Raw genomic sequence first — 15,454 nt, 5'->3', positions numbered from 1 at the left:
GCCTTTTGAGGCAGCTGCTGAAGCCCATTGGACATTTGCCTTTCTCTGCATTTTCTCAGAAGCTGCTGTGCCCCTCCTAAGGAGTGAAGGTGCACTCGGTGCCCTGTATGTGGGTACATGGAGCTCCTGGGCTGTGGCAGAGTGACGCCCTCTGTCCTGTTCCTGGTGCCACCTCTGGTGACACCCAGTGTTTACTGGATCCTCTAGCACACTGAATCCGTGCTTTGAGGGAGAGCTTTGCCTCTCTTTCCTGAGCTGTTAACTCAGTAATGAGCTCTATAACTCTAATATTCTGTATCATTTTGTCCTCATTTACAACTTGCACAAACTCATCCTTGTGGAAATGTAATGGAGTCATAAACTTAAAGTGTATTTCACAGCTCTAATTTTCTGTTGTTGTGTCCGTTTGGAGGAAGGTGCAACAAAATAACAGCAGTAAGGAAATAAGGATGAATCTATTACTAAAGGTAATAAATGCAAGAAGAATTTTAGATTTCTTGGCTGTTATTGTCTGGGGTGATTAGAGAAGTCTGAAGAAAGCTGTTTGGTCAAGGTTAAAGAACAGTCTGAGTATAACCATGGGAACCAATGCTTCTGGAACTTCATCAAGTATGTTAAGAAAATATTCCATTCCAACCAGTTAGAGTGAGCTGAGCCTTGAGGCATTTTGCTGGGTATAAAAGATCATTAAAATGATAAGACAAATGTGTTGCAAAATAACCTATTTTTCCTGGTAAATTTTCCAGTGTCACTGCAGCAAAGCTCTGAATGAATAGCTTCACTCTTTTGATAGGATTATTTTTTAAAGTGAATTTACTTGCCGTCCTCTGCATGGTTTGGTGGACTCTGGTGATGCTTGAGGCCTGCTTTCTAGATGTAAGTCTCCTGCATGTGTTTTGGGCCAAGTAGTGACACAGAAAAGCAGAGCTTTGAGAATCTGCAGAATCTGCTGGCAGATAGTCACAGAATTGTTTAGGTTGGAAAAACCTTCTGAGATAATCAAGTCCAACTATTAACCTAGCACTGCCAAGTCCACCACAAAACTGTGTCCCCAAGTGCCACATCTTTTAAATGCTTCCAGGGGCAGTGACTCTGCTACTTCCCTGATCAGCTTGTTCCAGTGCTTGGCAACCCTTTCCATGAATAATTTTTTCTTGCTACTAAATCTAAAACCCCCCTCGTTCAACCTCTTATTTCCTCTTATCCTATTGATTGTTTCTTGAAAGAGACTGACCTCCACCTTACTGAGCTCTGGGGACCACCACTGGTGACCAGATATAACCAGCTGGATTTTACTCCACTCGTCACTACCTTTTGGGATTGGCAGTCAAACCAGTTTTTTACCCAGCAATGCACCTGTCCAAGCCATGAGCAGCCAATTTCTGCAGGAGAATGCTGTGGGAGACAGTGTCAAAGGCCTTACTAAAGTCCAGGTGAACAACATCCACAGCCTTTCCCTCATCTGCTGAGCAGTTCACTTTTGCATAGGAGACCAGATTGGTCAAGCAGGATTTGCCTTTCCTAAACCCTTTCTGGCTGGGCCTGATCATCTGGTTGTCCTGTATGTGCCTCATTGTGGAGAAATAGCTACGTGACAAGAACCCAGCTAATCTAAGTCCTGCACCTGCAAGGACACTGTCCTTGAGTATAGCTGTGTAAGTATAACAAAATGCTGTAGTTGAAAGACTAGAGACATGAGAAAAAGCAGATGTAACTCCTTTGCAATGAAGAAGCTGATATCTGTATATAACCAATAGACTGCTAGCTTGCAGAATATCCATGAGTTTATTACTTATTGTGTATAAAAGTTTGATGCTCTTTGCAATAAACGGAGCTTGCTGAACACTCATATTGAGGGTCTCGAGCCTTCCCTGCACCAAGACAAATGGCCAGCTGCAACACCTCATGATGTCACTCAGGGTGATCTGTCCTGTGACTTTCCCTGGCACTGAGGTCAGACTGACAGTCCTGTAGTTCCCCAGATTAAGTTTTAGTTTAGCTTTGGTCCTTCTAATTTTCTCCCTGCATAACCTCACAGCACCCCAGTAGCCCTCCTGAGTGTGCTGCCCCTTCTTCCAAAGCTTGTAATCTCTCTTATTTTTCCTTAGTTCCAACCAAAGGTTTGTGCTCAGCCAGGCTGGTGTTTTCCACTTCTTCTCTTGCCTTGGCCTGCTTCTGTGCTTTTAAGATTTTCTCCATGCAGGATGCCCAGCCTTCCTCGACTCCTTTGACCCTCAGGATTGCCTCCCAATGAATTATGGATTCTGTCAACCAGGCTCCCAAACAGGCATACATCTCCTGTCCAGAATTCCAGGATAGCAGTTCTGCTGAGCCCCCTCCTTAGCTCTCTGAGAATGGAAAACTCTCTGACATGCAGGGCTACCCCACTGCCTCTCCTTCCTTGCTTCTCCTGCCTTCTGGAGCATTTCTGGGCATTTAGGTTCATGTTGCTCCAGCTGGTGAAGTTAGAAGGCAGAGGGTCCTAAAATCTGAATGCAAGATGAACTTTCCAGGTGTCCCCTACTTCCTGCTGTGTGATGTTCTTTGTGTGTCTTCATGAAAGTATTTAGTCTGATTGAAATCTCATCTTGGGAATATTGCCTAGTCCATTAGAAAAAAATCATCCTGTGATATATTCTATCTTGCTAGATAAAATATTGCAGAGGGGGCTTATTTGTTCTTGATCTAACTGCTGTCTTTGTCATGGATAACAATTATAACAGATCTATTTTCCTGTTATGGAGTTTTTTAGGGACATTTTGGATAGTAACATTTCACTAGTTTCTTCACTGCTCAGGATTAAACTTTTCTAATATAGATCAACATCATGAACAACATCTACTAACTTCATGTACACTTGAGAAACAGGTCATGAATATCTTGGAAGAGGGTTTTTGTCCTCCAAACCTGTTCTTGTCCTTTCTTTTATTTTATTTGTCTACCATAGGTGGGGGTGAGTTCTGTCCTGAATAGCAATGATGCCTTTAAATATGACTTCCAAAGCTGGGCTGCTGTAATGATGCTCTGTTATCCTGGAAGAGAAATCCACAGGATGCTATCCTTAATACTAAGAGGATTAACTGTGTGTAAATGTTGCAATTAAAATTAACTGGCATCCTGACTACTGCATCATGCAGTTAATGTAGGAAAACCTCTTGGTTTAATTGTACTCTTACATGCTGTTTCCTGGTATGTGATTAAGCCAATATTTAGAATGGGTAAACAAAATTATATTTTTTTTTAATTGGGTAACTGCTAACCTTTTTCAAATTTTGGTTAGCTTGCTGTGCTAGAGACTTTGTGCTTTGAATACTTTCAGAGATAAGGCACGAGCAGTTTTCCTTAGGCTTTTTTCTAAACCAGGAGTTGAAGATGATCTCTCTCTCTTTTGTGAGAATTTACAGTATAGGGCAGATGTAGACACCTTGCTCTGAGCCAGACATGATGAAAGGTCCATGGGCTTGTGTGCTGTGGGCTCTGACAAGCATTACACCTTTGAGCCTGAAAGCTTTGGTGTTTTAGATTCATCTTCATGATTAAACAGAAAGACTCCAAAGAAAATGTCCAGGGATGCTTTTAATTACTCTGTGTGTTCCTCTGTGTTTCCTCTGTTCCTTCTCTTGTCTCTGGAGATCACCATGCTTGTTCTATGCCCAGTACCTCTTGTTTTCAGTGGACTGAGAGTGTTTGCAAAGGTGCTTATTGAGGCCCAGATGAAGTGACTTGTCACAAACCAACCACAAACTCATTTGTACATCTGAGTTGGTAGTTCATGTTAATTGCAGCAGGAAGCATGAGAAACTAAGCCTAAACTTTTGCTGCCTAAAAAAATAAGCCTCTCTGTGTGCTCTTATTTATGTTTAAGAACAGTCCACTTAAAAGCTCCAATGTTTTTATAAATATGTCAGTGAACTTTAACTTCTGGTTGGGATTAGTACAGTTCAAGTTGTTTAAGTCTTATTGATTTCCTGGTTTTCATGCTGTTGCATGCTGGGATTTGCTGCCTTCCAAGTAAAACTGATGGAACCTCAGGCCTAATGCAGCTGAAGTCCAGTAGCTTAGTCTAAGCTGCTGATGGAGGTAGATATAGCCTATGCTAATTGTCTGTCCCAAAGCAATTACTTTTATTCAGCTCCACAAATCCAGGAGGTGGTAACAGTTTTAGCAACCACAACTGTTTGTGAAGTGAGTTTGTTTCAGCACGGATTGAGATTAAACCACACAAATGCACTGCGGCCACTTCACACAGATTCCTTAGACATGATGAAATGTGGCTGGGTCTGGTGCTGTTCCACTACAAGTGGAGAAAATCTGGCACTTTGCTAGTGCTGTGGGAAGTCACCCAGTGTTTAGCTGCTCACCCTTCTTTGCCCCTCTTTTGAGTGTAGCCTGGCTGGCCTCCCTGAGGCTGTTCTGGCAGGAGGAGGCTGCTGAGGGCTGAGAAGAGTTGCTGCATATGCAGGCAGAGATGCTGTAAGAAAGCTTCTCTCTTGTAGCCCCTGTGTTGTCTGGCACTTCATTTATTTCAGTTAGAGTGAAGAAGTCTTTGTGGGTGGAGAGTGATCTTTGAGGTAGCTAGAACCAATCCCACAGATGACTTGGACACCAAGAATGAGACAATGTACTGGAGTTTTATTTTGGGACTACTTGACCTGGTTTCAGGCAAGATTTATCTGGTTTTTAGCATTTTGGATTTGAGCTGTATCAGAATGGGAACAAGAAAGATGAAATAGATTTGGGAAAAACTGACAGAGGAGAAATACACCTTCATATTTTTTCTTGGCTAAACACCAGTCTGCAGAAAGTCTGCAACGTGGTCTTCAGTACAAAATTAGCTCTTCTCTCTCAAACTGTTAGGGATTCCTCCAATTCCTCTGACAGATTAGAGTGTCAGCTCATGAACCATGACTGGCATTGTGACTGTGTGTTGTGCTGCATACAGTCAGTGCCTGTCAGCATGTTCATTGCTGTAGGTACTTTATTCTCCTACCCTGTGGTGAATAGGAGTAGTTGTTGAAAGAGGCAAGCTTTGCACATGGGCTTTGACCACAGGGTTGTAAGGATGTTGTAAGTGTACACCATAGCTTACGCCACGGCTGTGTGAGCTTAACCAAAAGAAAATGTTAAATGCCCTCTCTCTCTGACAGCTGGGCAAGGAGAAGGATTTAAGTCATGTTTGAACTTTACTCTGCTAGCAGTGATGCTTTTTTCACTTTGAGGGAGAATGCAAAGTCGTGGTGGCAGAGCTCAGTGGGTAGGTTCCAGTGGTTTAAGTCAGCATGTTCTTGTTATAGAAAATAAAGAGCCAGTGGGATGAATTCTAAATCCTGCAGATGCTTAATGACAGGTTTCAGCAAACTTACGAACTCCTCAAGTATGTACAGTACCAGAGCCAGACACCATGGACAGCATATTTAAAAAAAAATATTTAGAAGTTGCCAGTGGAAGCTAAACTTTGAAAAACATGAAGTCATTCTTGAAAGAGTTCAAGTTGGTTAAGTGTCATGTGAATTCAACCTATTTGTTGAAACTAATGTTATATGCCTCAATGAGGAAAATAGATGCTAGCTTACATTGGAAAGGGGGAAGCTTTTGCATGCAGACAGGGAAAAGCACTGTTGCAGGTTTAACATGACAGTCTGCTCAATGCATGTTTCATCTTTTTATGTGAGTAAGTCTTAAGTAAAACCTTTGTTTTTTTTCTTTTTCAGAACCGTAATGAAATAAAAAATGGAGCCATCCTTCGATTAACAACATCTCCGGTGAGTCAGTGTTCTTCTCTTCTTTCAAAGTGAAAATTCGGTTTGTAAATACTTGTGAACTAATGTATGTAATTTTAAGCTTTATCCACAATGTATCCCACAATCCTCCAGGAGCAAAGGTTATGCGTTATGGAGGCAGGAATAATGACTCTGAGTGACATTTGGAGATACTGTTGGCAGAATTGGGTGAATTTTTGTGTCTCACTTCCACTGGGAACAGTTTTTACATACAAGATATCTCTGCTTCTCTGCTGACATTGCAGCCTCCCTCAAGTTGCTCTTTTTCTGCCTCACAACTCAAAACTAGGAAGCCAGGAGGAAGGTCAGGGATTTGAATAATGGAGAGCTCTGCTGGGTGGCACAGGTCAGAACTTTCCTGATCTCTGGTTTTGTGTTGAGTGAGTAGCAGCTGTAATGTTGATATTTGACTGGGATTTCTTTGCTGTTGGCTTTTTTCCCCCCTACACCATCTCTTTGCCAGCTCCTAAAAAGCACAGCAGAGCTGCTGGTTTCCCTGTAATGGCTTGTTTTCCTGCTGAGTTGAGCAGTGCTGCTGCCACATGCTGAAAGCCACTATTAGTCCTGGAAGATGTATGTCTAAGGCAGCAGCAATCCAATTTCCTTGCTGACAAATGTAGTTAGTGTGCTATTAAAATGGTTTACCTCTTCATGATGGTGTTCTAGCCTCTGCAGATTTGAAGCATTCTAATGCTCAAGCCCTGCCACCCAGTAGCTTCTCAACAGACAGCACTTCTCAGCAGCCAGCAGGGCAAAGACAAGACGCTTCCATTAGCTTTCATCATGTTCTTCAATGGTCACTATATTCAGAGCTTTATAGACATTAAAAAAAAAAGCAAAAAAACAGCAGTTTAAGACCATAGCTCTGTCAGGATCTGTGTGATTCCAGAGTCTCTTGGCATATATCACCAAAACAGCCTTGTGCATGGGAAAACCATTTCTAGTAGAATAAACCCCTTTTGATGGAAATTCCTCAGAAACAGGCAGCCCCAGCACCAGCTCCTTCTAACCTTTGTGACTTCTTAATAACAAATATCCCCTCCAGTAGTTCCCAGACTAGGGATCTCTTGAAATCAAAACAGCATCTGGGGTTCATCAAGAACCAATGTAGTCCAAATGCAGTGTGTCATGTTTTGGTGTAACCACAACCTGGAATAACCATATAGGACAACTCATGGAATTCTCCCATCTCAAAATCCACAACCAGTTGCATTGTGAAGCCTCACTGAAGAGAGGCTGTGCTGTGACTGATCTGTGGAGACAGATCAGTCTCCACAGAGACTTTATGGTCACTTGTGCATTTGGAAATGGGACCTACAAACACAAAAGACAAATCTTGGATGTACAACACTATCTGCTACTACCAGTGGTCAGGAAGGTGGGGCTTTGCACCCACCTGTCATTCTAGGACTATCACCTGCTTGTTCTGTTTCTTTGTTGATTTGCCTCCGGGTCAGTTAATCAATTCTGGAGTCCTGAGGATGTTGATATATTGCCAGTTACCTAACAAATTGTGGACTGCTCTGGCACTGGCCTGCAGTTATGAGTGACTCAGCCATCCTGTTTTAAGACAGAAGGCTGGTCTACTCTCTGTTCTCCAGTAGTGATGTTTATGTCTGAACTAGTGCTTATTTTCGTACTTCCTGATGTTTCAAAATTTTGTGTTAACTTTTCCCAGAATCAGGGAGGTCTCTTGAAAGGAGGAACATACTGGTTTTTTGGCAGATAAGCAAATATCTGTATTGTTTAAATATGTAAAAATTGAAGTTCTGCATGTTCTCACTCTAGAATAGTCTCTTTATTTTTTAAGGTACTGTCAAAGTGGTCATCATAGCAGTACCTAAAACAGATAAAGGCCTCCAAGCTGTGGTTCTTAAATGGATGACCCACACAATGGTTGTCATTTACCCTGAAAAGCTAACAGGCAATCTGTTTCCATATTTCCTCTGAAATTCTGTATGAGAGCAGCAGAAGTTGGAAGATATAATGTGAAGAACAGGCTGCATGATACACTCCTACAAAATGGGAAAGATGCTTTCCTAGCTGTTAGTGCTGGGTGAGAAATGTTTTTCTCATCATATGAAAACATCAAGATTCTGAATTCCCCCTACCCCTCTGTTTTTTCTATCCTACAATAGGATAAAGCTGAAACTATCTTTCCTCTTGTCCCAAAAAACCAAAAATCATACTCAAAACAAAAGAGCAAAAAAAAACTTTATGAGAAGGTAGATGATTTAGGAAAGGAAAGAAAGATTGAGAGAAATGATGAGAAGCCACATATGGATTATGCAGTTTCTGGGATGTGTCCCTGTAGTTTCAGAGAGGTCTGAGCTGCCTACTTCCTGGCTGTTGGGAGGGGGGGGGGAATTGTCCTGAACTTTACAAGCCTTTTGAGGAAACTTTTTTCCTTGAAGAGTTGAGAGGAGTTTTGTTGACCTGTTCTGAAGGCTGCATGAGCTTAAAATGCTTTTCTAGTCCTTAATTTTTATGCAGCTTATAACCATGACAGCCAATAATCTGGGCGTACCCTTTAGGGTTGCATGGCCCAAGACATAGAAAATTGGATGAGAAGGATGAGACGCAATCTTTTTGAGTTCTGTTGTCATTAGCCTCAAATTATTTATTGCTCACATACCCACAGTCAGTGCTATTAAAGATTAAAAAGAGAGAGGAAAGAAAGGTAGTTTTATCTAGAAATAATAAACCAGCATTTTTGAGCAGACTTTTTAAAATGAGGATTTGAAATCTAACTCCATGAATATAAACATTAAATACTTTCTCTTTTTTAATCTTGGATTTAGATTATTTTGTGTGCCTATACAGGGACCTTTATTTGAAAACCATTGTTAATACTGCAAGGGCAGAACTGCAGTTATGGTGTGCTGCTAAATCCATTATAAATGCTTGCCTTGAGAGATTTACAATGTGCCTATTTTAAATTTCTTTGAGTTAAAAGTTTGCAAACGCCAGTCGTTAGGCCTGGTGGGAATTTGAACTGCTTCTTTGTTTCCATAGGTCTGTTTGCTAAGTTTGTGAGATTCTCTGAAAGACTGTTTTTTTCCTAAACAATGCTATTTTTTTCCTCTATAAACTGCTCACCACACAGACACTCTGTTTCCTAGGTAACTTGAGTGGAGATTGAATTTCTCCCATATTATCTTTGTTCCTATATCATCTTTCTTATTTATTTTAACCTCTCCTATCATCTTTCTTACCAATTCTTTGGGCTATTGTGTGTTTTTGCAGTTTTCCGTGACCTGTTTTCCCCCATTGTCCGTCTGCATTTCTGAAGGGATGCATGAAAAGTTTCTTATGCAACATTTCTTTGTATTTGAACGTATGTGACAATTGAGATGCTGTATTGCTGCTGTCTCTGTTGTGATAACCATATTCCAGTGCAGGGTGGGTAGGTGTATAAATGAGCTGTAATTGCTCCCGAGTGTGAGGCTGATGCGAAAGGACTTTTGTGTCCTGCAATGCAGCAAGCGAAGTCCAACCTTTTAGTGTGTGGAGCTGCAGGATTCCTTCAGTCAGATCCTGCAAATCCTTTCTCAAATGACTAATTGTTTTAAAAAGATGCTAAATACTGGGAAAATTAAATTGAAGGAACTGGTGTCGTTTATTCAATTTAATGGTTTTCAAACACAATTGATTACTTGAGCACTTACTGTTTATTAAAAGCAGCTTCTTGGCCACTTACAAAAATGCCTTGCTTATGAGGTATATACCTTAAAACCTGGGTAAAAGGGGTTTTTCTGATGTGGTATTTGTGGGACCTGATAATTTGCTTTTGTCTTTTTCCTTTTTTTATCCCCAGGCCATGGATCAGTTGAGTTCTCAAACTGTCATTTGTTTGTAGGCAGAGCATCAGCATGTGTACAACGAGCAATCATGTAAACAAAGGCATTCAATGATAGTCATCATAGTATTTTCTATGAATGCTTCTACAGATATTAAGAACATGTTCTTTATATGTGATCTAAACAGACTAGGAAATACAAAGAGTTTTTTTAAACCTAGTTCTGCTTATACGTCTGAATCCTCAAAGTAAAGTTTTGAGGATCTAGTTTAGAATTTTTGATCTACAATTGCTTGAACATGTATTTGAAATTCTGTAAATGCATAACTTTTTGCAGTTCTAACCTGTAATTGTGATTATGTTTATCATGTAATGGTAAATTAGTTGCTAAATAAACCTTATACCAGAAGCACTGACCATGGGGGTCAATTAGCCACTTTTATATTTTTCTGCTCATAGTAGATTTGAGAAGTGGAGTTGGGGTTTGTCTATTCATAGAGAAAGGTTTAGTTTGATGTTTTCAGGTTTCAAAAGGCACGTTTTGAATAGTAAGTGGAAGAGATTATTTCAAATGCAGACAGAAGAAAAAAATGCTCATAAAGCATTGAGAAGTGGCTAGTGATTGCATATGCCTTATTTTAAGGCATATTTGTGTAATACATTTGGCTATACATCTGTAATGCTTTTGTCATTGATTTAGTGCAAGACTCTAGAGATAACCATTTCCCTGTTTCTGCCTCCTTAATTGCCTGTAATGATTCCACAGGACCTCTCTGTGTATCACATCTGTACAGGGCTTCAGATGTACAAACTATGCTTCAGAGCTCATGCAAAAAGTGTTAACCATTAATGCATGTAGTAATTAAAATAGATTCTCTTTGCTTACCTGGCATCAGATGCTGGTTAGCCTTGGTGGGTCTGCTGAATTTGTAAAATGATGGTTATGTAATGTATCCACTCCTCCATTGCTCCCTGACATATATGCAGTTTTAGGTGAAATAGCAACAATAATCCAGGAAAAAACAGCACTTTAAGACACCATGGTGTTCCAACACTGAATGATTTAAATTAAACTGCAGAAATGCATGTGTTTGGTAAGGACAAAGCTGGATTGGGTAGCTACTGATGGTCTCTATGCTCTTTTTCTAGCAACATATTGACTGATGTAACTTAATTTACAGGACAGATAACAATACCCTTATTTTATTTGCTTTTTGTAAAGGATAAAGAAGACAACTGATTACATAATGGAAAGCCAGCAATTTCAATCAGTGGTCCAACTTTCTTCCGTGGCGCATTCATGTTTGATAGTGGTTGCATTTGGATCTGTGTCCTCCCTCTTGTCCTTACTTGCTGTATTTTGTATTCTGTACAGAAGCCCTGTGTATGTCTGGTTAATGAGTTGCTTTCAAGGTTTTTGCACAAAGTATTCTGTGGCAAAGAAATGATAGTTTGATCAGTAGAATCCCTTGTTAGGATGATCTTGGGATTCTTAACCTCCAAATGGCTATTTGAGTCTCTAAGAAAGTCACATCCTGGATTTAGGTCATTAGTTCTCTCTTTAAGCTGACAATCTCATCAAGCTGCTCCTTTTAAGCAGTGCTGCTCCCTAAGGGCAACCTTTCTGGATGTCCTTGGAGCAAGTCATTTAAGACTAGGCATGTGGCTTATGCCACTTGACAGCCTTTTGAAATGCTGGGACTTCAACAGCACATGTTTTACAAACTTCCCATCTTCCTTCCTACCTTCCTAAAAAGGAGAGCAGTTAATTCTGCCTTTCATTTCCTTGAGCAGCCATATTTCTGCTAATTCCCTCTAATGATTCTCAGTTGCAAGGGTTTATATATTTATATTTACTCCTACCTGAATGATATTTCAGTAAGAATGCAGACATGGAAGCCAGCTCTGCTGTTGCTTTAATGAGCTGTGCTTTCTGTCCATCCACTGATGGCTTACAAATCATTAAAATAGCTCCCTGGTAGGCACTCAGAGCATATTTCATCTGGGTTTCATTTTTTAATGCAGTCATAAATGAGCTGTATATTGCATGAGCATGTATGAGTGCTATGGCAACAAGAATTAGAAGGCTTGTGAGGACTGCATGGTGTTAACCAAGGCAATATTTTCATACATCAGGCATTTGGGATGACAACAGACAATATGACTTTTGTCCATGTTGCCAGTGAGACATGTGTCAGCACTCTTGCTGAGACAAATATATGTTTACCCCCTCAATCAAGATCTCCTCTGCCATTTGTCTGTTCTCATCTGAGAGTAGAAGGAGCAAGGTTTATGGGATGCATTGTCTTGCAAAACTTGTTTAATGTAAGAAGACTGCAACTGTGTGTAAACTTTGCTGATGGAACCTTGGCATAGTCAGATAAAGCCTATGATGTTAGTAAGCACTCTTTTATGTGCTTAAAGCATGTCTGAACCACTTCTGTAGCATGGATTTTTGTGCTCTGTGGAGGGTTCCAAGCTGTCTCTTATCTAAGATTATATTTTGGTTTTAGTCTGGTAAATTTCAAAGCTCTCGCTGACTGCAGAGGAAAGAGGATTAACATATCTCAGTTGATAGGTTGGTCCTGCTCATGCTGGTGTTGTGCAGTGTTGGTGAGCTGCTCATGCACATCTGTGTCCTGGTGTTCTCGGGTTTGGTGAGAGGGAGGGTTGGCTCTTTCCATGCTTGGTGCGGATACAGGTGCAATGGAAGTCTGACTGGCTAACAGCAGCACTTCACCAGCCCCAGATGTTCCTGCTGGGGGCAGGAGTCTCTCCTCAAGAGAAATGCTGAACTTCACCATAAATAATCTGTTGTGAATAAGTATGAAGACTAAGCGTTGTTTACTCAGCGCAGTGTGTTGTGAAGGGGTTTGGAGGAGGATGTTCTCCTGGCTCTGCTCACATGTTTTTCTTGCTTGCTATTGTGATACACAGGCAATTACAGTCTCCATCTGTTTGGCCACAGTTCTGCTGCCCAAGGTTTGCCCACTCAGACTTATTGATAGAGCAGCTTAGGAGAGCTGCTCGGTCACTGTGAACCAGTTGTTTTGTTCACCTTTCCTGTTTGTTCATTTTCTGAATCCAGGAGCTTTTAGAGGACTGGTTTCCTGTGGAAAGCTGGAAGAACTTCCAGTTCAGTAGAACATCCTTGAGTGGGAAGATAGTGGGAGTGGTAACTTTCAAGAAGTATGGCAGGTTAGAAAAAGCCACGTGCACAGATTTAATAGGTTTAAGGTTAAATCTGAGCAATCATTTCCAAAGTTTGGGGAATGCAGCTGCCATGGCAGTATTGAAGTTTTTCCAGAGTGTTTCTGTCCTGAGGTGGGCAAGAATTCAGGCATTGCATGTATTCAATGAAACAGTAATGATTTGAAGATATTTTGCATCTCTGAGTCCTCCTTATATGGGGAGTTTAGTGTTAGGAATGGCTCCATGAAGGACATACTTTGAGAAGATAGGAGTTGGCTGTTGAACTTCTGGTTCAGGTAATAATAGTGGTGAATTTTTGTAGCTGATTATAGAAGAGTACTTTAGCAAAGCTTTTTTCACCCCCTCTGATGAAAGGAAAGGGCTGGGGGAAGTATTTGGTAGTTATCCCGGAAGTTGAAAGTAAGTGGAATCTATTTTTACCTCTTGCATGGGCTTCAGCAAATTATTTACCTTCTCAACTTATTATGCTTGAGAGAATAGTCTTTTAGTGTTCATTTGGACAGCCAATGCCATTACAGAGAGGCTGTATCAACCATTGTTTCCCCATTACAGGCATTGATAGAGTAGGTAACCTTCCGTGGCAGAAAGATCTTTTGGATGACAGGATTCTGCCTTTTTATAGGTAATGGAGCTGCTATGGCTGTATCACCCTATACTTAAAGCATAAAAAAGCTTAGGACTAAAGACATTCTGTTTCTTTTCAATGCTGTGTTAACCACAGCCACACTAACTCGAAGTCATTTCTCCCACATACATGCTCCTTACTGCATTTTTTTCTGGTCAAATGCTGACTGGAGACTATGCATTTACCACCACCATTGTAAAAACAAGAACTAACCAGTGTTGCTGATATTGGAGGAGATTGGGACATTTAATTTATTCATATTTTTGTAGCAATCAAAGTTATGTAGCTAGGCAGCTGAATCTGTAGCAACACTATGCTGCTTATTTCTCTGGGCTTTTTGTTTAAATGGCCACTTGCACTAAAAATGACTGCTTTCGCAGAATCTTTATCTTCAGAGATGACCATCTCTGTGAAGAGTACATTCATTACTTGAACAGAAAAGGAATTGTCTGTCAGCAGAGCCCTTTCTTCTCTATTTCTTCTCCAGCTGAGAAAGAATAAACATAATCTCAGAGAAAATAACTCTTAACAGAATTTATGTTTAATTTGTTTCCCTAATGACACATAGCCTCTCATTCACCTTTTCTTGGGTGCAGGTAAGAAATGAATCCTAGGAAACAGAATTTTGCAGATATCTCTATATGTAGGGAGGAAGATTATTTTTCTAAGAAAAGTATGACCTAGGTAGGTATTAGCTGAAGCTTTTTGGGTATTCTGTTCAGGTAAGTGAAAGCATCAAATTGAAAACGTGAGATGTATTTTAAAGTATTTGTATGGCTAAAGAGAGAGGAAATTTAATATACATTATTTAAGTATTTCTTTACCTTTTTATCATCAGTGTCCATTTTGAATTTCACTAAGTCATCCTCTATTTGAAACATTAATGACCAGAATAGCATAACACGAGGATATTGAACACGCAAAAAGATGTATGACAGATAATATCATAGTGTTATGTGGGAAGTAATTATTTTGCACTCCTTGTTAAAAGGGTATATGAGTGTTTGAAGCGACTGAGAACATAAGAAGAGAGGGAGGAAGGAGCAGAAGGTCTGGAGTTGGTCTCTCTTGATGTATCATGGTTAGGACAGTATGTGGTCTTTGCTGCTAAAGGTGATGAGAAGTGTGTAACCTGAGTAAGCATTGACAGGAAAAAAGTGCCACTATTATTTTACTGAGATTGTCTTATGCAGTTTGTTTTATTTTCATTTCTTCTTTATTGATGTGATGCATAAGTTCTTCAAGCCAAAGGCTGTTATTTGTAATGCTCACATTTTGCCTGAGACAATGGGACATCTACCCATTGCTCAGCTAATGATTCTGCAAAATCCAAACAATTATAGGTAATAATGGAGTAATACACGAGTAATATACTTTTACAAAAGCAATTTGCATTTGAACTAAATCTTTTTTGAGCATGGAAGTTAAATGTCATTAATATTAAACATGGTCATTGTTCCTGCTTACACTGACATTTTACTCATGATTTTCGTCGTAACAAAAGCTGTTTTGTTGATTTTGTTTTGTGTGTTTTGTTTCTCTCATAGGCTCAAAATGCACAGCAGCTTCATGAGAGGATCCAGTCTTCTAGTATGGATGCAAAGTTAGAAGCACTGAAAGACTTAGCCAACTACTCACGGGATGTTACGTTTGCCCAAGAATTTATAAACCTGGATGGCATTTCCCTCCTAACGCAAATGGTTGAAAGTGGCACAGAGTGAGTATTCTGCTTAAACTCTAGTATTCCTTCTGTGTGGGGTGGTTTCATGCTCTCTGAGTTGATAAATTAAATACCTCGAGAGGTCTAGACTTCTAGGATAGTATATTAATTATCAATGAGATACTGTTTTTTTAATTTCCCCTAACAATGGGCTGGTCAGGACTGGGGATGAGCAAAGTAGGAAGTCACAAGTGTGGCTCATGCCATAAAGTTTGGGGGGATTGGGATCCTAGTTTCTTCTCTATTCACTGGAATTTCAATAAGCCATTGAAAGTATATTTAAAGGCTGATATTAAAGTGATATCACTTAAAAACTG

The 15,454-nt window shown here is 40.2% G+C and overlaps 1 protein-coding gene across 4 annotated transcripts in view; it reads left to right on the top strand.

The window, feature by feature from the left end:
- The window catches only part of ELMO1 (engulfment and cell motility 1), a 303,547-nt gene that overhangs the window by 71,121 nt on the left and 216,972 nt on the right, over positions 1 to 15,454 (top strand). For all 4 annotated transcript variants that reach the window (XM_064704898.1, XM_064704900.1, XM_064704899.1 and 1 more), the window contains 2 exons: positions 5,712 to 5,762; positions 14,965 to 15,134. In XM_064704898.1, the coding sequence (XP_064560968.1) occupies positions 5,712 to 5,762; positions 14,965 to 15,134 (221 nt within the window). The remainder of the gene's footprint in view (positions 1 to 5,711; positions 5,763 to 14,964; positions 15,135 to 15,454) is intronic.

The sequence above is a fragment of the Zonotrichia leucophrys genome, chromosome 2, assembly GCF_028769735.1.
Source record: "Zonotrichia leucophrys gambelii isolate GWCS_2022_RI chromosome 2, RI_Zleu_2.0, whole genome shotgun sequence".
NCBI lineage: Eukaryota > Metazoa > Chordata > Aves > Passeriformes > Passerellidae > Zonotrichia > Zonotrichia leucophrys.
This window is presented reverse-complemented; position numbering and strand designations above follow the sequence as displayed.